At 36.2% G+C, this 27,985-nt stretch overlaps 1 protein-coding gene across 2 annotated transcripts; it reads left to right on the top strand.

The window, feature by feature from the left end:
* The first annotated feature begins 1,998 nt into the window (after window positions 1–1,998).
* LOC131956867 (tubulin alpha-3 chain) lies at window positions 1,999–27,383 on the top strand. Of its 2 annotated transcripts, none has more exons than XM_059321480.1 (11): window positions 1,999–2,216; window positions 13,567–13,656; window positions 15,186–15,318; window positions 18,005–18,197; window positions 18,428–18,536; window positions 18,982–19,181; window positions 21,396–21,507; window positions 21,794–21,912; window positions 22,618–22,714; window positions 25,146–25,309; window positions 26,575–27,383. In XM_059321480.1, exons 1-11 carry the CDS (start codon window positions 2,214–2,216, stop codon window positions 26,705–26,707), a joined length of 1,353 nt encoding a protein of 450 aa, XP_059177463.1. In that variant the 5' UTR covers window positions 1,999–2,213; the 3' UTR covers window positions 26,708–27,383. The 2 variants fall into 2 exon arrangements, with proteins under 2 accessions (XP_059177463.1, XP_059177462.1); XM_059321479.1 differs by lacking the exon at window positions 1,999–2,216 and adding an exon at window positions 10,617–10,733.
* Window positions 27,384–27,985: the final 602 nt, after the last annotated feature.

Genomic DNA, 27,985 nt, shown 5'->3' with positions numbered 1-27,985 from the left:
ACTAAGTTATCAATGATTCTCCCACATGTAAGATACGCCTCTGATAACACAAAGAGAACAATGCTTAGATACGAATGGCTAACACTTGTAAGATACGCCTCTGGTAACACAAACAGAATACAACTAAGCTAAAAATGACTATACACTAATAAGACACGCCTCTGGTAAAACTAATAGAACAAGACTAAGCTACTAATGACTCCCCCACTCATAAGACACGCCTCTGGTAACACATCACGCCGTGTATTACCATCCCAGCATTGTAGACAAGATAATTAGATAACGCCGTGTGCCAAGTCAGGAGATAAGCGGGTTACACATAACTACATTATACACAGACATACACACGTGTACACATAACTACATTACACACGTGTACACATAACTACATTACAAACGTGTACACATAACTACATTACAAACGTGTACACATAACTACATTACAAACGTGTACACATAACTACATTACACATTAACACACACGTGTACACATAACTACATTATACACAGACATACACACGTGTACACATAGTTGCATTATACTCAGACATACACACATGTAATCAAAACTACATTACACACAGACATACACAGATGTAAACAAAGCTACGTTACACATAGACATACACAAATATGCTCATACACACAAGTCACACGCACACACATCACTCATACTAACGAATGCATGTATGTGCAAATGTGCGTACATTCATAATAAATACAAATATAACCACATACAGGATGAGCACCTACACACTTACACACACTATCATAACATTCACATATGCAGGAATAACATCCACATATGCAGGAATAACATCCACATATGCACCGATAATACCCAGATACACTAACCTACTTACCCTGACCTTAACCCCAGCAGAAAACGACATCCTTGAACCTAATTTACCACGCCCCTTACCCTCTTTGACACTTACCATGACCCTACCCCTGTATCACCCTGGCCCCATTTTAACACTTACCATGACCCAATCCCTGTATGACCCCCTGACCCCCCCCCCCCATATAGCACTTACCATGTCCCAACCCCTGTATAACACCCTGACCCCCATATAGCATTTACCATGTCCAAACCCCTACATAACACCCTGACCCAATATAAACTTACCATAACCCTACACCTGAATGCCACACTGACCCCCATATAACACTTACCATGACCCTACCGCTGTATAACACCCTGACCCCCCATGTACACTTATCATGTCCCTACCCCTGTATAACACCCTGACCCCCCATGTACACTTATCATGTCCCTACCCCTGTATAACACCCTGACCCCCATATACACTTACCCTCACCCTACCCCTGTATAACACCCTGACCCCCATATAACAATTACCATGTCCCTACCCCTGTATAACACCCTGACCCCCATATACACTTACCCTCACCCTACCCCTGTATAACACCCTGACCCCCATATAACACTTACCATGTCCCTACCCCTGTATAACACCCTGACCCCCATATACACTTACCCTCACCCTACCCCTGTATGACCATCTGACCCCCATACATCACTTACCCTGTCCCAACCCCTGTATAACACCCTGACCCCCATATACACTTACCATGACCTTGCCTTACCACTGTATGACACTTACCCTGACCCTTAACCTGTCTTACACCTGTTAACCCTGACCCCAAGCTTGTAATGACACCCTGACCCTTACCCTAACTCACTGTCTGACACCTCGCCCTGGCCTTAACCCTTCCAGCGACGCCGGTAGTAAACAATCCACGATCAATAATCTCCCTGCCGGAGAACTTGCCTGCACCTAATACAAACCTAACGGTTACCATGACAATCAAATAACTGTTCTATGGTACAATTAATCATCAAATCTCCAATGAATCTATTTTGAAAAAAATAATTCTTTTTTTTTTAAATCTACCGCTTTTTTTTTTTTTTCACGCGGCCCTATCGCCTGACCTCAATATAAAAGCAACAGCAGACGGCGAAATTCCCTCATTCGCTGATTCTCACTTCTGCCATCCTTACAGCGGGCGTGAGAGAGAAGTGTTGTCTCGCCACAGACCTGTAGTCTACAACGTAATTGTTTTTTTGTGTTTTTTTCCTAATATTAAGTAAACTATACAGTGTGTGTATCTGAGTTATCAGACTTAGATCAATAACATAGTTTGACCAGCCTTCGTCAGCAGATAAGATCGTAACACAGTCCACCATCATGGTAAGTAAAGTAACTTTAATTTTTTTTCTTAACATTGTACCAAAAAAGATTAAAATATTTCATTGACTTAGATCTATAATTTTACTAGTAAATGTATTATTATAGGCAAGTCTGATTTAATATTTTAGTGTTGTATTACATTATGTATTATTTCACTTCATTAACTTATATTTATGTAATGATTCGGATAATCATTATATTTTTAGTTCCGCGCAATGGTTCTCAACGGGAGATTTTTGTACCCCATGTTGCATCTTAGGTGATCTAAACATGCTTTTAACAAAATGGCGATATTATGGCATGTTGAATAAAATATTATTTTAAAGAACACTAGTGTAACGATGTATTTTCTTAAAACAGAACATTTTTGCTTGTAAAAAAACAATAAGACGTGTTTTATTCTGGTTGCACTATGCCGATAGGTGGGGCTGGGATGGTGGGGGTAAGCAGACGGTAATTCAGGTTCAAAAGTCACTGTGACATGCGATGACTAGGGCCAGTCACCGGTTGTATCCAGAACCCGGTGAGTTATGTTAGCGAAGAGGATTGTTTACTGCCAAAAACCACGTCCGGCCTTGTACTCTAGCGTGTAGTAGCCATGTGTGATGGTTAGTCCAATAGACGGGAGGCCAACACATGCACAGGTCAACTAGAATAGGCCTAGTCTGGAGGCTAGGCTTAGACTGTATTATACAACGTCATGCTGTTACTCTGTTACTGAGGAATCAATAGAGCGGCACATGTTTAGAATTTTTATCTTCCGTTCATTCCCTTTAATATGTTCGGGTTTAGAAGTTATTTATACCATTATTTTTGTCTTGACCCACTTTCTCGCCCAAAACAAAATCACGTGGCGCAGTGTAAATTAAAAATTGTTCTCAGATGTGCCGGTGTCTCGCTGCATCTCTATTTTTTTGTAATGAGGGATCTATTAATGTTGGATAGGAATAGATCTAGACTCCAATTGCTGTTTTACGTTACATTATATTTTTTTAACCACTCCTATAAAAATATTATGTTAAAGTTTACAGTGTTGACTCATGCTCCGTAGCAGTGTTTCTTGCAGACTTTTTTCTCGGGGGGGGGGGGGGGACGGACACTGTTAAAAGTATATATTTTCTATATAAATTATATAAATTTCATTTCGTCGGGGGGGGGGGGGGGTTAACTCAGGTTTTTTTGTACTAAAGATTAACGTTAGCAGATTTTTAATTCTTTTCTTTTTTTTTATCGTTGTACATTTTGTATTTCTATTTACCACCATTTAGTTTCAAGCTTATCGGATAGACTCAATGCTATAAAACGAAAGTTGCCAGTATTACCTTTTTAAAATCCGGGTATAAAGTGGCTGAAGTGTTATAAATAGACAGCCAGTTAAAGGGGGTGGGGGAAGGAGAATATAATACCAGTGGGCGTCGTCTACTACGTTGTAGTGAGAAAAATAGTGTTATGCCCAACTACTGTAATACGCACTATGGTGTCAATAACTGTCACACATCTAAGCGGGTGGGGGGGGGGGTTAGACTTCAGTGATGCTACGTACAAAAGGGGAGGGGAATGCTAGCAAATGTATGGTAATTTTAATTTGTACTTGGAATTTAATGGTGTAGAACAGGGGTCTCCAAACTTTTCAGTCCGAGGGCCGCATTAACTATCAATTTTCAGCTCGGGGGCCAGTTAGTTCCAGGCATGTCTTTGATTTTTCTGGGCAAAGTTCCTCAGCCATCAACAACAAACGTTTTTCCGTGGACAAAAAGATCTCCGCGGGCCGGATGAAAGGACATAGTATTAGTATCAGTAGCGTACGCAGGGGGGGGGGGGGAGCAGGGGGAGCGGCCGCTCCCCCTCTGGCCATTTTCAGCAAAGTGGCGCCTTTTTGGAAACTTTTTAAACTCAAAGTTTTAAACAATAATATTTGTTAAAAACATTTTTTTGGTCGGCACATCTATGTAAATCACAAGATTTCTTTTCATGCAGCAATTAAGCATTATTGTACTAGTCTAGTAGTGTCTACGTTTACAACACGTATTTACAGCTGCATCAGTTTGCCATTTTAAAATAACAATTACAATGAATTGCAATGTTTAAAAAGCCTCTACGGGTAGAACCACTTTGCAAGAGGGGTGATAAGTTTAAGGCAACTGTATAATGTATTTGCTTACGAATAATTGAATTAGAAAATGTTATACATAAAACTTCACACATAATTACTTTATATATACAGTTTAAATCGTGTGATTAATTTTTTTAAAAATTACAATACAGAAACAAATACAACTGATGTGGCACCTCTATTTAAATTTACTTATGAGCAAACTGCGTAGTGGTGGGGAAATTTTGACAAGGTCAACAACGTCATCACGATGAAGTAGTAGTATTCTTACAGTTTGGGCGATAGTGATTACGATTACAAATTATATGAAACAGTTACAACCCCCCTCCCCCATGGACCCCTCTGTAAAAAAAATATTGTCATAATACCACTGCTACATATTTATATCTATGTCTGTAATATATATTTGTGTAATATACATTTGTGTAATATATATATGTATGTTTAGAACAGTCATCTAAAAACTGACGCTATGTTCACTCTGGGTTGGTTATCTCTCCCCCCCCCCCCCCCCCCACACACACACCTCACCACCACAATTGTGTAGAGCGACATTAATGTCACACCTAGGTATACACTGGGGTGGATAATTGGCCTAAAGTGAACGACAGTGGTGAATGAAGTTGAACTCACCCCCACCCCAACCCACCCCGAACTGATCTGTTAAGTACATGTAGAAAAACGCGTAATGATGTACCAAAGTACCTTGCCGCCAGAAAACTCTGTGAATATTGTTTTGCAATTACCAGTAAAAAGGTATGTGATCAATACAGTGATCTAACCCATAACTATCACTATGTTAAAAAATGATCTTTAAAGAACTTAAAGAAGCAGTAGTTAATTAAAAATATATCATCTGAACTAAAGAGACTGATATTTAGTTAAATGTAGGCTGTTATTTCGAATACTCTCTAATATAATGAAAAGCGTGGTTTTATACCAACTCTGATTTTAAAAACTTTCATCATGCTGTAATACTTTAGCATTTATGATAACGATATAGTAAATTCCGATTATAGACAAAAACATTTTGTAAACACGAATAGTGTTAAACAATTTCATTATATTCTAAATTGATTATTTATTTGTTTTAACATTTATAATTAAATGTGCAGATATATACATATTTATATTAAGAGAGTGATTATTTCCCCTATTTCACTTGTCTTTAAAAAAAAATTTCACGAAATATTATGTAAGAATTTTTTTTACAAGAATTACAAAACAGATTGTGTTACGTTAATTGTTTTTGACTTTAGTGTGTGTGTATATTTTTTTTTTGTTTAGATTGATACAATTTTTGTTTTCTCGGCCTACATTGTGTGTTTTTTTTAATTTCTACAGAGTGCTACTTTCAATTTATTTTACATCATAGCGAAGTAATGACATACAGCTAGTAATTATATATATATATATATATATATATATATATATATATATATATATATATATATATATATATATATATATATATATATATATATGATACACGTATATAGCACGTGTTACAAAATCGGCGCCTTTTTTTGCTCTTTTCGCTCCCCCTACAACGAAAACCTGGATACGCCTCTGATTAGTATGTTTTATATTATATGAATAATTACTTAAATAATAGGCCTAGTTGTTTTGTTAAATAAAATGACAATAATAATTTAGAAATAGCTTCTTGCATTAAACAAAAAAAAAAAAAAAAAAACAGCTGGCTAAGCCTCATGTGCCCGCTCCCTTGAAACAAAAATGAAAAAAATAAAAATAAACAAGGTAGGTAACCAGAATACTGAAGCATAGGTTTGTCTAAACTTAGACAGCCACCGCGTGAGCTAGTTTTGTTTGGATAAATTAAACACAGATACAAGACCTGGCCTCGCCAACTAGGTCACTCGCACGCGCGAGAGCTGATACTCACCCCCGTTGAGACTTCGTGACAAGATCGGCGCGTGCAGTCACGCGTGTGTGTGTGAACATGCTTATGGTTTTGGGCGTCAGGCTAAAGATTTAGAAAAAAAAATATTGACACTATTATATGAGATTTCTTACTGTTTGGTTTTAATATAGTGTGTACTTTAAAAAATATATATATGTATTGTCTACTTTAAATCGAGGTTTGATTGTCTACTAACGCTGTTTGTTATATATATTTTCACAATGAAAGCTGCGTTTATTAGGCCGGGTATTTACAAAATCAAGAAGTGAAAGCCAGTTGACTCTATGCGTGAATACAATAGACCGTTTTCTTTCAGGAATCTCTTCCAGTACAGTAGCCCCCCCCCCCCTCCCCGCACCACTGGACGAAATAGAGAAAATATACATGTAGGCCTTTAGCAGATATATTTTAAACCAGTGTCCCCCTCCCGGAAATGTGTGTGCACCGCCTCCCCCTCGACAGTTTTAAGTGTCACCTTTCCCCCCAACCGCCACCCCCCCCCCCCCCCATCGGGAAAAATGTTTGAAAGAAACACGTTAGCACACAACTTGTGGATTGTCAGAGTTCATTGATTAAGATTTAAACTAATTCGCATTGAAGAAATATTTTAAAAGTGCATTATGTAATGAGTATAAAACTTTGAAATTTGAAATGTGTTACTTAATCATCATCCTTTTCCTACGTGCCCATGACACTTGGGGCAGAATAAGTAGAGTTCATCTGTTTCAATTTTGATCAACTCGGCATTCAGGAAGATAGTGTGGTCTGCACTATGCCCAGCTGAATTTGCTTCGATGTGAAGGAGGTTTTTTTTTTGTTTTGTTGTAATACTATTATAAACTAATGAATAAAAATATACATGTAAAACACCAGCTATTGCCTATGCACTCTGACAACTATAGACTATAGATACTCTCAGTCCTCCCTAACCCTTACAGTTACTTGCCTATATATAATTGATCTAAAACTTTGTTCATTAATTCATAATATATATGAAGTTTTGTGTTGAAGTATGTTATAGTTTATATAGCTGAAGCAGAAGTAGGTCATAGTTGTAGCAATAGTAGGCCTTAAAGTATAGTGGCAGCTATAGTGGGCCCTATAGTGGCAGCTATAATGGGCCTTATAGTGGCAGCTATAGTGGGCCCTATAGTGGCAGCTATAGTGGGTCCTATAGTGTATTCTATAGTGGGCCCTATAGGGACAGTAATAGTAGGTCCCATAGTGGCAGTAATAGTAGGTCCCATAGTGGCAGCTATAGTGGGCCCTATAGGGACAGCTATAGTGGGCACCATAGTGACAGTAATAGTAGGTCCCATAGTGGCTGCTATAGTGGCAGCTATAGTGGGCCCTATAGTGGCAGCTATAGTGGGCCCTATAGTGGCAGCTATAGTGGGCCCTGTAGTGGCAGTAATAGTAGGTCCCATAGTGGCAGCTATAGTGGATCTATAGTGGCAGCTATAGTGGGCTCTATAGTGGCAGCTATAGTGGGCCCTATAGTGGCAGCTATAGTGGGCCCTATAGGGACAGCTATAGTGGGCCCTATAGTGGCAGCTATAGTGGGCCATGTAGTGGCAGCTATAGTGGGCCATGTAGTGGCAGCTATAGTGGGCCCTATAGTGGCAGCTATAGTGGGCCCTATAATGGCAAGTATAGTGGGCCCCGTAGTGGCAGCTATAGTGGGCCCTATAGTGGCAGCTATAGTGGGCCCTATAGTGGCAGCTATAGTGGGCCCTATAGTGGCAGCTATAGTGGGCCCTATAGTGGCAGCTATAGTGGGCCCTATAATGGCAGCTATAGTGGGCCCTGTAGTGGCAGCTATAGTGGGCCCTATAGTGGGCCCTGTAGTGGCAGCTATAGTGGGCCCTATAGTGGGCCCTATAGTGGGCCCTGTAGTGGCAGCTATAGTGGGCCCTGTAGTGGCAGCTATAGTGGGCCCTATAGTGGGCCCTGTAGTGGCAGCTATAGTGGGCCCTGTAGTGGCCCCTATAGTGGCAGCTATAGTGGGCCCTATAATCAGTGTTTCTTCCAGACATCTCTTCGCCCCCCACCCCAGCCGAACGAAATGGAATGTATATAGGAAACATACTTTTAGCAGTGTCAGCACCACCCCCCCCCTTCACCCCCCGGAGAGAAAAGTCTGGAAGAAACACTGTCTATAATGCCTGCAAGTAGGCCTTATCGCGATTACATTTGGAGAAGTGTAGCACTGAACTGAAGTTGTCATTTTGCCATTAAATTTAGGCTTAGTACAGTATGCATCATCGCGTACATCAGTGACGTAAAGTCTAAGAATATAGGCCTAGTTAAAACGTGTAAGAGCTAGTTAATATTCGACCTTTGACCTAGTTGTAATTTATCTGATGAATCATGTATGGCAGGGGTCGGCAACCTTTTGAGACGGAAGAGCCAAAAGTCGCAATTTACAAAATGTCCCAGTTTTTAAAGAGCCGCCAACATTTTTATTTCAATAATATGATATTTAATTAGGATTATATATATATATATATATATATATATATATATATATATATATATATATATATATATATATATATATATATATATATATATATATATATATATATATATATATATATATATGTATGTATGTATATATAGACGTCACATAATAGTGCCTCAACTCGAGGGATTTATGTTAGAGCTGTCCAGTTGTGCAGCGAAACGTGCACGTTTTTCTGGACCTCCAAATCTTCTTTCTCCTGAGTTCCGTGAAATGTTTGGTTTTCAAATCCAGCCATTTTATTTGAAGCGAACCAGCATCAATTCCAATTGGCTCAATGTTGGTCTCATTTGTTTTTGTGTTGAGAGGATCCACTATGAACATCAAAGTGTACTTGCATTTGTTTCGAATTGCTCAAATCACTCAGGAATCCATCCTTCATTTTGTTTATTACAATGCTGAAGTAATACATGTTAAAAGTAGCATAATGATATTTTTTTTTCAAATTTATCAAAATTAAGTAATGTATCGCTCTCTGTGACTTCAACAAAAAAAAGTTTTTTTTTCTCGAAACAATCAACCTTTTCAAGCAAGGCATAGGTTAGGTTTTCCTTTCCTTGCAGTTTTACATTTAGCTCGTTTAGTTTCTTTTTGATATCCACCATGAAGTTGAATATTTCGGTTCGGGATGGACAATTTTATAGAAAGTACATTAAAATAGGAAGTAACTAAATATTCTAATAGAATAGCGAGTGTTTATTGTTTGTATTAATTATTATATCGTTCGTCACCGAATGTTGCAGAACAATATTTTTAAGAGTTTCGAAAATAAAATAATTATTAATATCTGTGCATGGAGCAGAAGAGCCGCATCCTGACATCAAAAGAGCCGCATGCGGCTCGCGAGCCGCAGGTTGCCGACCCCTGATGTATGGTAATTCAAATGTGTATGTGTGTATTATATGAATACTTTAATTGTTAGACATGTATTACGAATTATAAAGAAATTTACAACAAATTGGTTGGCAATGGTGTTTTTTTTTTTAGAATAATGTATATGAAAACATCTACGAATGAAGTCTCTTATATTACCTTTAGCGCGTTATAGTTATAGTAAATGACTGCAAAAAGAAGTATTTTAAATGTATTACATTTTGGTAAATTTTAATACTTCTTTTAAAGAAATAGTATTATTTACATGTGTAAATAATACATTCGTCTATCATCTTATTTCGGCAATACTGAATTCAGTGACACACTAATTTTTATTTTGTTACTTCCCTTCGTTTTGACACTAGGAAAGCGCATCTAATTTTGTCTGCTTGCAAATACATAAAAACAGCCCAACCGAAGTAAAAAATCAGATGAAACAAAAAGAATTATTCATATATGCTTATGTCAGTATTCTTATTTTAGGTGACCTAAACATACCAGCGGGTGTTGGGCGGAGGTGGTGACTCCTATACGACGTATTAAAAGTGCTACGGATACCTTTTATATTTGTCGAATAAAGACGAGAAAAAAAGTTACCTTTCGTAAACAGTTGTTAGGTTTTGTTTAGTGTGTGTGGGTGAGTGGATGAGAATTAGACCTCTGGCGTAACTTTAGTCAAGATTTGGTTAGGATTATGAATAGAGATCGGTATCCTTTACTACAAACCGTTTGGTAGGCTAACTTTTATCGGTTTAAGTACAAATTAACCGATCATGTCGGTTAGGGCTGCGACACTCGGGCGTATGGCTGAGTATATCTTCACGCGAACTTTGACCCCCGTTTGACAGATAAAGCGTCCGTTGATGTTCTAATAAGACAATATGACTTACAGCAGGTGACTCGTGGGCCTAGCTATGTCAGAGATTTAGTCACCATCTTCTTATCGTCGCATTGGGCTTTAGTCACCATCTTCTTATCGCCCCTGTCACGTCCGTACCGAGTTGCCGGTCGTGGGTGATGTTGATAAACCGGTAGGTGTTAAAGATTGGTTGATGTGCTGATTATTTCAACATGACTCTATCGGTATGTTCGAAATTGGTATATTTATGTATAACATATTTATATTTCTGAGAGGTAAAAACTATAATCACTAAATTAAGCTCTTATTCCACTAGCGGGTACCAGGGGATCATGGATACACAATAGTCATATTGTGGCCGGGTTTCAAGAGATTTTACATAACGTAACGAAAACTAGTGGCCAGACTTGTGAATAGAAACGTTACTTAATTAATATAAGCCAATCACTAAAAAGCACCGGTCATAAAGTACTTCTTAAAATAGCCTATCTCGAATATATGTATTTAAAGCCATATATTTGTAATGTTTTTCAATTTTTCGTGAATCATCTGTTAACAGGTGTATGTGCTTTATACTTATACTATTATTTTTACATTTTAAATGCTTTTCTTTCACATGGAGTAAAAGTGGTCATTTGGCCATATTTACTCTCCCCCCCCCCTCCCCTCCATTAAATGAATAGTTGAGGTGAATTCAGTTATCACGTGAGTTATTTGTACTTTGGAAGAAAATGTATTGAACTCTGTTTAGATTCAAAATTTAAGTTGGGTATGCTCTTGAGTCAGGCTTGATTTAGTTTCAAGTAATTCCTCTTTAAATGTCAATAAATGACATGCGCAATCTATCTATATATATAATTCTCTTCTTCGAGCCGTTAGAAAACAAGCTGCAAACGCTCTCCCTACCTCCCCACCCCTACATGGTTTTAGTGAGCTGTGTTCACTCTAAATGTTTACAAGCAGAGCCAACGATTTTAAACGTGGGGGGGGGAGGGGGAGGGAAGGAAGGGGGGGGTTATGGTCCTTAACGAGCTACTTATAGTGTTTTAAAGAAATATTTTCAGTGTCAGCGTTGGTACTGTCGAATTCACAAATTATGAATTATTGAAAATTAGAAACAACTAAATAGCGGCGTATGTTATGCCGCGGGCCGGCTCGTACAGTTTATAAATCAAGTGTGTCGATTGGGCTAGGCCCCTAAGGACATGTGGATATAAGAATCATAAAGTCAAGTCTAAGATTTTAAACTTCATTAATGTTTAAGATGATTTACACAATTTTAATTCTTGGAAACAAATCGGTAGCCTAGAATTTTTTTTGGAACAAAAAAACCCAGTTTGTTTTTAAATGGATACGATTCTATGACTGATAAACTGAAAAGTTAAACGGTGGGTTAGTTTAATTTGAACGAGTAATAGATCTAGATCTACTGATGGTGCGACGTGTGACGCGACCGTTCAGCGCAAAAAAAAAAAAAAATGTGTCGTCTGCTAGAGTTCTTCCCATCCAAATACACGGCGGGCTTAGTGTTGCTGTTGTCTCGATCAAGTTATTATTTTCATTAAATTTATTTTCAGGGTCACAGATATATTTTAATTAATTGATTAACATTAGTTTACCACGACAGAGCATTTAATTTTCTATCAGTTACCAAAGTTTGAAAATATCAAATAAATGCTTTTTTATGCAACGGATTTAAATTTAATTATTAATATCTTTAATATATAGATTAGGCCTATAATATGGCTACTTTGTAAAATAAACCGGGAGTGATCTCCCCTAAACTTTCTCGAATAACAGGGGATGGGAACTCGGGCTATAGACATGATTTTTAATCCATTTTAAATACTTAAAGTTTTAAAAATAGAATAAAATCACGTAGACAAATTAATTGCACACCAAGTGAACGCCAAATAAAAAAGCGCATAATAGTGCGCAATATTATTATTACTTTTAAAATTTACATTAGTTTTTTGAGAAATCGGAAGTAGCGTAAAGTACTTGACTCAAAATTTAATAGAAGGTAGAGAATTAGATCTTTTACTTACTTGTGAAATTTCATTTATCTATCTGAAATAGTACTCAAGTTATAGGCTTTTGAAAAATTCAAAGTAGGAAAAGTACCACTTCCGGTTATCGGAAATCGCTCAAAAGTTGATACGTATCTACGATTTTGATTAAATACATATATATGAAATTTCATCAACCTAGCTGTAACGGTACTCAAGTTATCGTGTTTACACACGGACAGACACACAGACACACACAGACATACGGACAAGATTGCAAAATTATGTTTTTCGTATCAGTGCACGATTACAATACTTTCTCTATACTACGTATATACGAGAAAGTAAAAACGAAAAAGTAGATTGGTCTTTTCTGGCAGCCATCATTACCAAGGCAACAGCTTTAAAAAGTAGGTCAAGCGACATCTTTCTACAGAATCAATCAGCCTACAGACAATGGAAACACGTTCTAGATAAATTATAGATATTCAGTTTGTTTATAGTGATTAATGTGATTGATTCAAGTAATTGTAACTTAAGCAATCGTCTCCATAATCTCTGCATGTGACATTTTAAATATTCTCATTGCTCATGTCGTTTATTCTTGTATTAGTTTACCATAGTTTACCTACAATCTACAAATCTACATGGCAGTACATGGCATGCAGCTCGTGCTTTAGTGCCTGGCTTTAGAGTAAACTTTAGGGGCAAGGCTTACCGCTAACTAATAGATCTAGAAAGTTAAGCGGCTAAGCCTTTGTCCCACCCAGTGAAACCACTAAATCTAGAATAGATCTATCAGTGACTTAGTGACTACCTTGTTTCTATTCAAACTGTAATAAGTACTAATAAGTGTAATTTATCTCCTGATTTCCTACTAATTAATAATTTAATAGTAATTAATTAATAGATCTATATAGTATAGGCCTACATGTAAGAGCTGTAGACTGTAGTGAGTATTTACTTAATACTAAAAGTCAAACTTCAAAAGAAAAATTAAGTCTAATTAGTAATTAGTAATTATTCTATTTATTTTTTAATGTTGCAGCGTGAGGTAATATCCATCCATGTGGGCCAGGCAGGAATCCAGATGGGCAATGCCTGCTGGGAGCTGTACTGTCTGGAACATGGCATCCAGGTATGTAAGACATGCCGGCACTTGTTCTTAAGATTCTTTAGTTAGTTACTTAACTTTAACATAGGGCTGTGTGGTCAAGTTGTAGATCAGTGGCGTAGCGAGGTCGGGTGTCACCCGGTGCGGCACTTAATGGTGTCACCCCCCAGAGGTGTAGTGACCTTTCCCGGGGACAAACTTTCAAACTTTCGATTTGCACCCCCACCCCCCCCCCTCAAACTTTCGATTTGCTATTTTTTGCCTTGGTGTCACCCCCCTACCTAAATGGTGTCACTCTGTGCGGTCCGCACCCCCCCCCTCCTCCTCGCTACGCCTCTGTTGTAGATCACTTGTTTACCAGCTTGGACATTCCCAAGTCCCCCGTTTTGTGATGGGTGTCTATCAGACTCTGGCTGGGCACAGTGCTGACCACTATCACTTTCCCAGTGGAGGTCACTGAAACAGGTGAAATAGGAACTCAACTTTATTATCCCCGATGACCAACAAGTATGAAAGTGTACTACTTTGCATTCATGCCCATTTTCTTTTTTTTATTATCTTTTATCATCATCTAGTGGAGCACAGGTCATTTTTAGCATCATTGGGCTCGTCCATAAATGACGTCACACTCGTAGGGGGGAGGGGGGTCTGTAGTTTTAGACGGTGTGTGATGAGGGTGTGACGTCACACTTTTGCATTATAAGAAAGCAACGTTAGAAAACAAGTTTCAGCCGTAATTTTGCATTTTAAAAAACTTTTAATAAATTGTAATAGGAATTGATTTAAAAAACTCTATGTTGACAGAGTTCAGACAAGATTTTGGAAAAATATATTTAAAAAAAAATTCAACTGAAATTTTGAGGGGTCATTTTACTATATTTAGGGGGGTGGGGTCTGGCTTTTTGTGACAATGTGGGGGGGAGGGGGTAAAAATCATCAAAAAAGCGTGACGTCATTTATAGATGACCCAATTCTCCTTCCATTCCATGCTTTTCTGCCCTTTTCTATTAATTTGTTTTGCTTTCTCCTACCATTTTAAGTCTTTTCCCAATTACTCAGCCAGGTGTTTTTGGGTCCCCATCATTTTGTTGATTCTTGTGAAATCCCTGTTTGCCTATTGTCATTTTGTTGATCCTTGTGGAATCCCTGTTTGCCTATTGTCATTTTGTTGATTCTTGTGAAACCCCTGTTTGCCTATTGTCATTTTGTTGATCCTTGTGGAATCCCTGTTTGCCTATTGTCATTTTGTTGATCCTTGTGAAATCCCTGTTTGCCTATTGTCATTTTGTTGATCCTTGTGGAATCTCTGTTTGCCTATTGTCATTTTGTTGATCCTTGTAAAATCCCTGTTTGCCTATTGTCATTTTGTTGATCCTTGTGGAATCCACATTTGCCTATTATCATTTTGTTGATCCTTGTGAAATCCCTGTTTGCCTATTCCTTCAGAATGTGGCCTATCAATCTCCACATTTTCTGAATTTTTTCATGTCTTCAGCATAGCATAATTATGAAAGAAATACATTCAATGCTGTATTAATATTTAATTTGATCAGCCTGACGGAACAACAACAGGCGATGGGCTCAATGGAAATGGGGAGAGTTCCATGCACACATTTTTCAGTGAAACAGGAAGTGGGAAACACGTACCCAGAGCATTACTTGTCGACCTGGAGCCAACAGTTGTTGGTAAGTAATGGGACCAATTTTTGTTTGTAACGTAAATAATACATGGGACCAATGGTCTTAGGTATGTTATGCAGTGATTGTATATAAGATGTGTAGCATATTGTTGTAAGATATGGGACCGATGGCTATAAGATATGGGACTTATCAACTGTAGAACGATAGTAATACCATAATAGGTGTTAAAATAGTAGAACCTTATAATTAATACTAATAGTTTCGCTGTCTCTCTATGTATCTATCTGTCTGACAAGAACGCTCTAGAGAAAACACAAGGAATTTAAAAACCTGCATAGTAATTCGAAAAACGAAGTATGACGTCGACACATTTAGCATAGAGTTGAAAAAAATCTCAAGGCGGAAAGTGCACACAGTAATATAATGACGTCATTGATTCTGGCGTAAACATTGAATAAAGAGGAAATGTTGTCTAATCTAAGTGGTTTGCGTGAAGAGTTTCTTGCATACAATTCTTCGGGTAGGGGCGAAGCCCCACCCCCCGCGTAAGAACGTCTGAGCCCCTCCCCCTCCCCAACTCAAAAGAAATTTCTTCATCGATACTCTATAATAAAATTACCGCCTAATTAATGTGTCTAATCTCAAAAGTGGTTTTCTTGCAATTTCTTTAATGCAATTCTTCGGGTAGTGGCGACACCAGTGTTTCTTTCAGGCTTTTTCCTCCCCGGAAAGGGGTGGGGGTAATTGAATTTTCGGGGGCGGGGGTAGAATTTTCGGGGAGGGGGGCGGACACTGGAAAAAGTATATAATTATATTTCGTTGAATGGGACGGTAGACATGTTTTTTTGGGAGTGGGGGGTGGGGGTGGGGTGGGTGTGTGTGTGGGGGGGGGTGGGTGGGGTGGTTTCCTCATCGATACTCTATAATAAAATTACCGCCTAATTAATGTGTCTAATCTAAAAAGTGGTTTTCTTGCAATTTCTTTAATGCAATTCTTCGCGTAGTGGCTAAGCGCGACACCAGTGTTTCTTTCAGACTTTTTCCTCCCCGGAGAGGGGTGGGGTACTTGAAATTTTCCGGGGCGGGGGTAGAATTTTCGGGGAGGGGGCGGACACTGGAAAAAGTATATAATTGTATTTCGCTGAATGGGACGGTAGACATGTTTTTTTGGGGGGTGGGGGTGGGTGGGTGGGGGGGGGGGGGGGTTGGGGTTGGTTTTAGTTTAGAGAAAAGAGACAGCACTATCAACCTAGCGCCCGGTGTATCCTTCCTCAACGGGCCATTTTTCTCGTAATACCATAATAGGTGTTATAATTAGGTAAATTATATAGGTCAACCTGTAGGAGGGTAAGAGCCACTTCTCTGCTAAAAATAGGTTAGTAAAATGTGATAAAATAAAATATTTGCTCTACTGCTCCGTGGGCTGATACACGAGAAGGACAAAATGGTAAAGTGATAATTGATATGCTAGGGCTATATTTTACTGCCACATGAAACTAGGTCACGGCAGGATAACCGTTTTTAAAGCAGTATTAACATTACAGCAGGAAGTAACAGCAACAAGCAGTAATGAGTAAACTTATTAATAACCAGGTCCAGTGACTGATAATGCAATGCATGTAGTTTACGTCCTATAGTAAAATTATAAGTTACTTATTTAAAAAAACAAGGTTAATTACAAGTGTAGGTTGTGAATTTCTTAAACGTAAAAGTACTTAAAAACATTGATAGTGAAATATGAGTACAAAATAATACGGTAAATGAAAAAAAATATGTAAACAAATACAACCTGAGCAACATGCAAGTGGGGCTCACCCTGGCATACTAAAGCTCAGTAAAAAGAGATAGAGGTTCAGGTTTCCTCATCTTTAGTTTTATGCGCTAATTTTCTGGGTGCCACTTAACCCTTCCCCCTGCCATTACTCACACAAAAGTATTGGTGAAAATCCTCATAAAACATTATATTCAAAACGTTATCAAATACTATCTCTCAGCATTCTGTAAAATACAAAACAGGAAAACCAGCAAATTGCAAGATGAGCTTATCCATCCTAAATATTTACTATCATAGTCTTAACTCTATCAGGTTTAGGCTTAATTAGTAATCCACAGTGGGATTATGTTCTACCGGATTTTTGTGTGTGCTGGGGGAGATTAATCTAGGGGGTATTGTCCTGCTCCCCGGCTGTAGATTGAAAAACTTAACTTTCATTGTGTATAATTGTTCTGCTAGGGTGAGCTTGTGGTGTATATCTCTAAGCACTTTAAAGACTGGGAAAAACTTAACTTTCATTGTGTATAATTGTTCTGCTAGGGTGAGCTTGTGGTGTATATGTCTAAGCACTTTAAAGACTGGGAAAAACTTAACTTTCATTGTGTATAATTGTTCTGCTAGGGTGAGCTTGTGGTGTATATCTCTAAGCACTTTAAAGACTGGGAAAAACTTAACTTTCATTGTGTATAATTGTTCTGCTAGGGTGAGCTTGTGGTGTATATCTCTATGCACTTTAAAGACTGGGAAAAACTTAACTTTCATTGTGTATAATTGTTCTGCTAGGGTGAGCTTGTGGTGTATATCTCTAAGCACTTTAAAGACTGGGAAAAACTTAACTTTCATTGTGTATAATTGTTCTGCTAGGGTGAGCTTGTGGTGTATATCTCTATGCACTTTAAAGAATGGGAAAATGATATCCGATTAAATTACTATTGTAACATCGTTAATCGTCATTAGATGAAGTCAGAACTGGCACCTACCGCCAGCTGTACCACCCAGAGCAGATGATCAGTGGGAAAGAAGATGCCGCCAACAACTACGCCCGTGGTCACTACACCGTCGGCAAGGAAATTATTGATCTCGTTATTGATAGGATCAGGAAATCAGCTGACCTGTGCAGTGGGCTTCAAGGTTTCCTTATATTTCACAGGTAAACTAAGTCTCATATTTCACAGGTAAACTAATCCTTATATTTTACAGGTCAGTTCAGAGTTGTAAGACAAAGCCTTAGTGAAACAGAACTTAGTAAAATAATTTCCCCAATTATAAGATTATCTATGCAATTCTTAAATACCCTAGCTTAATTCACAACATTTAGGGACCAAAAATAGTTAAAAATTGAAATAAATGTTTTGCATTGTTTTCACTTAATATTTACAGTTTTGGTGGGGGCACTGGATCAGGATTTGCCTCTCTATTGATGGAGCGACTGTCTGTGGACTATGGAAAAAAATGCAAATTAGAATTTGCTATTTATCCAGCTCCACAAGTAAGTATATTTTCACCAATTAACAAAAACCATTTTACACTTTAAAAAATACAATTTTATAAAATAGGTAAAAAATATTGTTAAAAAAAAACCCACAAGATTTTGTAATTTATAAATAAAAGCATAACCTAAAACATTTAGACAAGTCGTCTAACAATATGTTGCATAATATTGATGGGTAATATTTAAAACATCCTACTTGACGGTTGTTTCAAAAAAGATATTTATAGCATGAGGTTAAAATATAAACACATTTCCTTTCTTGAAAATATTTTGTCAATGAATTTAAAAATCACTCATTTTTCTCAGATGTCATGGGGAAAAAGCATATAAAATTGTTATAAATTAAACAAATGTAAAGCATAAATTTATCTCAGATGTCATTGGGAAACAGCATATAAAATTGTTATAAATTAAACAAATGTCAACCATAAATTTATCTCAGATGTCATCCGCTGTGGTGGAGCCGTACAACTCTATCCTCACCACACACACCATGCTGGAGCACACAGACTGCGCTTTCATGGTGGACAATGAGGCTATCTACGACATCTGCAAAAAAAATCTGGACATTGAGCGGCCATCTTTTATTAACCTGAACCGATTAATTGGACAGGTGGTCTCCTCTATTACAGCTTCCCTCAGGTAGGCGTACACAAATAACAAGCTTAATTTACCTTGTTTAGATGACACAAGTAACAAGCTTGATTTACCTTCTGTTTAGATGACACAAATAACAAGCTTAATTTACCTTCTGTTTAAATGACACAAATAACAAGCTTAATTTACCTTCTGTTTAGATGACACAAATAACAAGCTTAATTTACCTTGTTTAGATGACACAAGTAACAAGCTTGATTTACCTTCTGTTTAGATGACACAAATAACAAGCTTAATTTACCTTCTGTTTAGATGACACAAATAACAAGCTTAATTTACCTTCTGTTTAGATGACACAAATAACAAGCTTAATTTACCTTCTGTTTAGACGACACAAATAATGAACTTAATTTTCTTTGTTTCATAATTTTTCCTTTCCGCTCCCTACAGAGCTTAATGCCTCTGTCAAAGCTTTCCACTTTCCCCGGTGTCCTGCCACTTATTTCAGCTGTTCCCAATTCCTTCCTATTTTTTCGATCTCCTCCAGCATGCTACGTCGCCATGTCTTCCTGCGTCACTTGCCTAGAGGGTTCCACTCCAAGGCCTGTCTGGCTCTATCGCCAGCGTCCTTCCTAAGTGTGTGCCAATCCATCATTATTTCCTCTCCATGATTTACCTTTCTATTCTTTCTTATCTCCCATACTTTCTTGTTTTCTACCTGTTCTTGCCGTTTTATTTTTAATATACTCCTTAAGCACCTATTAATAAAAGTCTGGATTCTTTTTGTTGTTGCCTCTGATGTTTTCCTTGTCTTGAATCTGTATAGCAGGACTGCTTTTACATTTGAGTTAAACCCTCTTTTAGATGACACAAACAATGACCTCAATTTTACTTCTTTTTAGCATTAATAATGTTTTTCTTTTTTTTTTAAATTCACAATTCAGGAATGTGATTTAAAACAAATTCTATTCGAAATTATTTATACTAGAAAGGCTATACCAGACTATCATGTAGAATGGCATATTAATCAAAATTAATTACAGAATAAACTAATTTTTCAAGATGAAATCATATGTACATCCTGGTAAGACAACCCTATCTCTAAGGTTGCAATTCTGTTTGCACTGAGATTTACCTGTGTTTAAGGATTGATTTGGTTTTTGCACTCATTGGTGATTCAGACTTGATGTGACATTCCAGAAATCTCTTGAAAAAGCTGCTGTTTTAGGTGACATTCATGCATTTGTTGTGTGTAGTTAAAGGATACTGTCTTAAATGGTGTTGATTTTTTTAAGTTAGTGTTTCTTGTATTAATACAAGATTCCTGACTTTAAATTTCTAAGGTTTTGCCTTGGATTTTCTGTCTATACGTTCCTTCATGTTAAAAAAATTCTTGATGATTTAGCCTTGGCATTTTGTCAGTATATTCCTTTAATTTTTAAACATTTGCCATGTTATTGCCTTGGATTTGTTGTCTTCTACATACCTTTATTGGCCTATACAGCCAGTGATCTTGTGACCTCCACAAAAGGTAACCACCCCCACATGAATGCACACAACTGAGTCTTGGTTTGGAATCGCAAGATTTATAATTGTTTTTATTTTATAAAGAAACTGGGTTTTTTCATCAACACTGAAGCTGTATTGCAGAATTTCTTGACTTCTTGTTGTAGACACACCAGCAATATGTTTTTTTTTACTGAGCTGTTGAAATAGGGCTCTTAAGCTTTTCTTATGTATTTTTTTTTAACTGCGAAGAGGAAAACAAGATTTCATTAGTGGTCTTTGATAAGGCTTGATAAATGACTTGAAAGATTTTACTAAAAAGTTTATTTGTGTGGAGACAAGATCTCTGTCATGAAAATCTTAAGGGCAGTTGTTTAAAATACACATACTAATCAATTTTGCCAGTCTTCTCTTCTTCTCTTATGGATCTCTGAAAATATTTTTCTGAAATTTAGTGTTTTCTTGATGATTGCACCACAATAATTGTTGAATCCTTAATCTGGTGTTTATATTTATAGTATGATAGCAAAAAGTTTTTAACACTAGGCAGACATTTTCATTTCAACACAGCATTGCTTGACTTTAAATCAGTAGAACGTTTGATAACTTGGCAGTGTAGCAGACCTATGTTTTATGTTGTTCTCAATGTTAAATATCTCTGTGATTAGGATTGAGTAAATCTATTTTCTAAATCTAACAAATAAAATTAGTAACTTATATGCAAACTTGTATATAATTCTATTATAATTTTAGGTTCGATGGTGCTCTAAATGTTGACCTCACAGAATTCCAGACAAATTTAGTCCCCTATCCAAGAATACATTTCCCTATTGTGACATATGCCCCAATCATTTCAGCTGAAAAGGTAGTTGTTTTTCCAACTTTTAAATTAACTCTCAAAAAATTAAAATATTAACTTGAAAGGATTTATTAACAATTTAGAAGTAAAAAAGATGACATAATTGCTAGAAATAAAATTTACTACCGATCATATCAAATTACTAAAATATATAATTAATTAATAATACTTAAAAAATTAGACTTGGTTATTTAAACTTTTTTATTATAAATCCTACCAAGAATAAATTTTCGGGTTAATAATAATGACTTTCATTAATTATTTTTACCTGTGTAACAAATCGCTCTTGCAGGCTTACAGTGAGAGATTATCAGTAGCAGACATTACGACTGCTTGTTTTGAACCAGCCAATCAGATGGTAGTGTGTGACCCCAGGAAGGGGAAGTACATGGCCTGCTGTATGCTCTTCAGGTGGGGGTAGACATAAATTAGGTTCAAACATGTCTTTATTAGATAAGGCAGTAACTAAGATTATTAGTTTGATCAGTACTTTGATCCTTTTAATTTTAAAATATACATTTAAGCAGTCGTGTATGGCAGAGTTTCTTTCAGGCATTAATTTTGGGGTGCCACAGCCCACCCAAGCACGTCCACCCCAGCTCGTCCATCCCCACACCCCCTACCTAACAAAGAAGAAAATATATTTACTGTATAATATATACTTCAATCAGTGCCCTCCCCAATGGAAATTTTAAGTGTAACCCCATATTCCCTGTCTGTAAGAAACACTGGCAGTAACTTTGATCCTTATTCACATTTAGTGACATTGTAATTAAAAATTAGTTTCTTCTCATTAGAATCATTATCTAAATTAAAATTACAGTGTCATCCTAATTAGAATCGGTTTGTGTGTTCAGATTAAATATAGTGCTGCACACAAATTTAACTAGCTGTAGGTAATATTTTAAAATTTCCCCTATGCAAGTTTTTTTTTTCCTGTTTTAACAGAATTTATTAGGCCAAAATATTTATTATGCTTTGCACCTACACAACTTAAAGTAGCTTATATTTTCATAATAAATGTTAAAAAAAAAATATGTGAGAGGTTTATCTTTCTTGCTAAGCACTAATAATAATTTCCCTTGTTAATGTTTTTAACTTTGTTCATTTTTTCAGGGGAGATGTGGTGCCCAAAGATGTGAGTGCAGCCATCGCCAACATTAAAACCAAACGATCGATTCATTTTGTTGACTGGTGCCCTACAGGTTTCAAGGTGGGATTTTTCTACTTTTAACTGCATGACATTTATTGAAAAGGGGTACTCCATTTATGATGTTCACAAAAATATTGAGTTTTAGACCCCCATCCCTTTTCTTCCCTTTGTTCACATGCATCCAGTTTAAACGAATCCTCAGCAAAAATGTAATAATTTATAAAACACTTCCGATGTAGACCTATTAATTTAATAACGTGTATGTAAAGCTTTCAGTGCCAGACGTTTACATACTGAAATCTCTCATCAAATATTTGTAGCAGGGCTTGGGATGTGCTGAGTTGGCCCACATCTAATTAAAAATGTTTTAAAAATTATAAATATCTGATGAGTGCTTGTTTCTTTTTATTTTGATTCGATTTCCCCCATATGAGAAAACGAATGCAGGGTATTAACTTTTTTTGAAAGTAGTATTTTCTGTATTTGTACACATTACAATAAGTTAAGGGGATATGCGCGGGAAAAAAATCACAAAATTTCTGGTTTTGTCATGATGGGTTTCTTGCACTTTTGGATACTTTGTCCATTTTTGTATAAAGAAAATAATAACTTTAAAGAGAAAAAAATATTTTATGTGTTTGAATTACGATTTTTATGACCCTATTAATTAAAAAAATAATCAATTTTTCCCAATCTTACAAGCTCTCTATGAAAAGTTTTATATCCGTCATTATATTGTCTTTGACATCATTGGAAAGCTGGATTTCTCATGTATTTAATAAACTTAATTTCCTACATCTCGGAAACACCCAAAGCTTACAATCTGCTTTGCAGTTTACACAGATATGGTACTTTCCTGACCTAGTTTTCGTTACTTTTGGCGGTTTTTCTCAGTTTGCAGGTTTTTAACACTAAAAAGCCTACTACTTTTTAATTTATTAAACAATGCCAACCATATTTTCAGTAAATGTTCTTGATGCGAAAATACAACTTTTGTCACGAGGGAATTGTGATTGCTTTCATAGAAAAAAAGTATTTGGTAATTAATATGCAAATTTTGAAACTGTTGAATACTAAAAAGGGTACGATTTTTTAGACCTTGTAAAATTCTTACTAGTATTTATTTCAAAAAGTTGTCGTGACAAAAGTTTTAATATATACTGAAATATAAGCAGTTTAAATTTGATTGCTATAGGTGCATAAATAAAAAAGCCTTAGTATTTTTAAAAGTACCGAAAAATTCAAAATGGCGGAGGTTTTTTGGGTTTCCATGACAACCAAAATTGTTTTCGACCTTTTTTTTGCTGTTTAATACTTACTTTTATATGCCAAATATGATAAAAGTATTCAAAAGGCTTTAGATCTTAAACTGTAAAAAATAGAAAAAAACATAGCATATCCCCTTAAGTCGTAAGGCATCAAGGTCATGGCCTCTTTCTTTTTTCTCTAATGACTCCCAGCAGAAATACAAACTTTATGCAGATACCAGGGTCTAATAATTTGTAAAACATGGGTTTTGTTCAAATTATGTGCTGTTAAAATAGATAGTTTGTAAGCAGGTTATAAGCTAAATTGTGTTTTGTAATACTCACAATTAAATGTTATGTTAAATTTAACATGTAGACATTCACATGGATCCGACCCCCCCCCCCCCCCCCCCCCCCCCCCCCCCTTCTTTCCCCACAAAAGTCAGTTTTTTCTGTACCCCCTCCTCCTTTGTTTATTGAAGTCATAGATAGATGACCCCAGAACAACAAATACATCACTGAATTTTAAATTAAATGATTTTATATTTTTAATAAAAGTTGTCAGTAAACATTATTAAAACACATGGCAAGAGATGTATTTAGAAAGTTTGAATTTTTAAAATATCCCTCTTTTTTCAATTTTATGATTATTTGAACACATTCAGAATTATTTTACCAATATTTTTTTTAATGTATTAGGGGAGGTTTTGAGGTAATTAGTTTTACACAACACATGATACATGCTAATGTTCAATTCCAATTAGATTTAGATTGTTTTAATGTAATAGAAATTAACCTTAGTCTTATAGATAAGTCAATGTGGATGAAAATACAGATTATCTGTTACAAAACACGTTTTTTCTGCTATTACAGTAAAAAAAAGGGAAGTAAAGAATTCTTTTGAACCTGAGGGTCCGGTCTGTGGGGCAGGTGATGTAGAGTTCACCTGTTTCAATGACCTTGGTGTATAAAGGGATAGTGTGGTCAGCACTTTCTCTTATGTGAGCTAGCTACCCATCAGAGGTGGGTGGATTCAGAGATGTCTTTTGGACAAGAACCCGTGATTCAAACTTCAGACTTTCGGGTTGGCATTTTATGCTCTACCATCCGACTACTCCATCGATAATTACAGTGACTAAAACCAAAAATATAGCATTTTAATATGCGGTAGTTTAGTTAAAATATGTGCTTTATGAAAATGTAAAAAGTATTTTGCAATAATTTAGAGCAATGATTGTCCTCAGATTGGCATCAACTACCAGCCCCCCACGGTCGTCCCTGGGGGTGACCTGGCCAAGGTGGAGAGAGCCGTCTGCATGATGAGCAACACCACAGCCATAGCGGAGGCTTGGTCCAGGCTCAACCACAAGTTTGACCTCATGTATGCCAAGAGGGCTTTTGTCCACTGGTGAGTCATTTTGTGATGGTTTAAAGTAGTATTTGCCTAGTAGTGAGTCATATTGTGATGTTTTAAAGAAGTATTTGTCTATTAGATTAGCAAGTCATTTTGTGATGCTTTAGAGTAGTATTTGTCCATTGTGAGTCATTTTTTAAAATCTTTCAGAATAGTATCTGTCTAAAACAAATCATGATTTAATATGTCGTATTTGTCCATTAGTAAGACATTTCTTATCTTTCAAAACATTATTAGCTTATTCATAATCCGATGACATAGTGTTTTACTGGTAAAACAATTCCTTATATTTAATGAGAGCATTTAAATATTTGAGAGACTTTACAGAGATTGTTTATGAGCCTTGGGTTCATACTTCAGAATCCTAGTACATCACCAGATACAACTCTCTTAGTCGTGTTGGCTGTTTTTTTTTTTTTTTTTTTTTTTTTAGAATAGCTTATCTAAAACAGCTAAGAAAAATTCTGATTTCACAAGTATGTAACAGCTAAACTCAAGCATTGAAGCAGATGATCTTTGCTTCATGTACCGTCTTAGGCACAAATAAGAAAAGATGATCATGTTATACATACTTTTCCATTATTCTGAGAATGTTTATACCTGTTTAATAATATTCACAATGCTTTGACAAAAAGAATTGAAAGTGACACAAGCTAGCTGTAGCAAAAATTTAAAACTTATCAAAAGAAAGCTGTCAATTTGGTTGTCCATAGGTAGGGGGGTAGGGGATAGGTTCTAATCCCTACAGACATGCTCTGCGCATGCCACTTTATAGTTTTGCAGTATTCCACTTTATAGTTTTGTAGTATGCCATTTTATAGTTTTGCAGTATTCCACTTTATAGTTTTGTAGTATGCCATTTTATAGTTTTGCAGTATTCCACTTTATAGTTTTGCAGTATGCCATTTTATAGTTTTGCAGTATTCCACTTTATAGTTTTGCAGTATGCCATTTTATAGTTTTGTAGTATGCCACTTTATAGTTTTGTAGTATGCCACTTTATAGTTTTGTAGTATGCCATTTTATAGTTTTGCAGTATTCCACTTTATAGTTTTGCAGTATGCCATTTTATAGTTTTGTAGTATGCCACTTTATAGTTTTGCAGTATGCTACTTTATAGTTTTGCAGTATGCCATTTTATAGTTTTTCAGTATGCCACTTTATAGTTTTGCAGTATGCCACTTTATAGTTTTGCAGTATGCCACTTTATAGTTTTGCAGTATGCCACTTTATAGTTACCTCTTCTTTCTTTCCCTTAGGTATGTTGGAGAAGGTATGGAGGAAGGAGAATTTCACGAAGCAAGGGAGGATATTGCTTCACTGGAGAAAGATTACGAGGAGGTCGGAGCTGACTCGGTTGATGCAACGGAGGATGCTGGTGATGAATACTAGATGACAGTGTCATAGCTGACAAAAATACTAGATGACAGTGTCATGGCTGACAAAAATACTAGATGACAGTGTCATGGCTGACAAAAATATAAGAGGACATTTAAACACTGAAATAATTTCTAATATTTAAAATCCTGATTAAATACTAGTTGATATTCATTCATTAACACGAATAATTTTTTTAACAAGGAAACATACACTAGATGACAGTTACAAACAGTTTTAAAACAAATGACAGATGACTACAGAAAATATTTCAAGGACATGGACATACTAAAATAGGCAAACAATGGTAAGATGTCATTGGTAAATTATTGAAAGATGCTGTTTTGTGTATTAATCAATTTTTTTGTGATGATTTGAAAAAATCAGCTACTTGATGGTGAATTGATTTTAAATTAAAATTTGACAGTGTGTGCAATAAATGAACGTGTGTGTTACCATATTTATGTCAACTGAAAAATGATGGGTGTGTGTGTGTTGTTGGTCAAATTATTTATTCTCGTCATATTTTTACTTACTTACATTGTCTGTTTTTTTTATAAAAGCCAATGTCTTGCATTTCTTATGCTTGCTCTTATTGTATTCAAGTTAGGCCTATGTGATGGTTGAGTATTTTAAAACTTGTTTCAGAACCTGTTGAAAAAGTATTAAAATAAAATTTTAAAACTTGAAAGGAGTTATTTACTTGATAACTTTTTTTAACAAAATAGAAAAAGGGTTCATTTATTTTCAAGGTTATTTGTACTAATTTTTAAATTACAAAATTTAATTAGAAGGAATGTTGCAGCCTATGTGGCCAAAAAATTAAATGTTTGACCCATCTCTATCTGTTATTGCCTTTAGACCAAACTTCCTTAAAATTTACAAAATACAAAAATGGTTCAAAAGCTATATTACAGCTTATATATAGATAGTAAAATTAAATGTTCGACATCTCTCTCTATCTCATAACTATAGACCACACCCTATAATTTTTTTTTTTTAAATATAACCCCATCCCTCCTCTATGGTGACTCACTGTGGTCATTATACCCTGATCAATTACCACAATATACATTATACACCTCCTTTCCCTCCACTTTTTTTTTCTGAGGTAAACTATGGAATAGCCACCCTTTTCATTTATTTTCTGGGCATATAGAAGTATGGTTAAGGAGCTGAATATATAGATATGTATTCTAAAGATTAGGGAGAGGGGGGAATTACCCATGCGCTAATTGATTTTATGTAAAAAGTAAACGCCCACATTTTGTACACCGTGACAAATACGCTCCA

This window comes from Physella acuta, unplaced genomic scaffold (assembly GCF_028476545.2).
Source record: "Physella acuta isolate Inbredline_101_S28 unplaced genomic scaffold, ASM2847654v3 ptg001181l, whole genome shotgun sequence".
Taxonomy (NCBI): Eukaryota; Metazoa; Mollusca; class Gastropoda; family Physidae; genus Physella; species Physella acuta.
Note: the sequence above shows the minus strand (reverse complement) of the source record. Positions and strands in the feature narration are given on the sequence as shown.

Coding starts and splice junctions, on each gene's coding strand:
- LOC131956867 (XM_059321479.1), top strand. Junction 21,508..21,793: donor CAATCATTTCAGCTGAAAAG/GTAGTTGTTTTT, acceptor TCGCTCTTGCAG/GCTTACAGTGAGAGATTATC. Junction 22,715..25,145: donor GGTGCCCTACAGGTTTCAAG/GTGGGATTTTTC, acceptor GATTGTCCTCAG/ATTGGCATCAACTACCAGCC.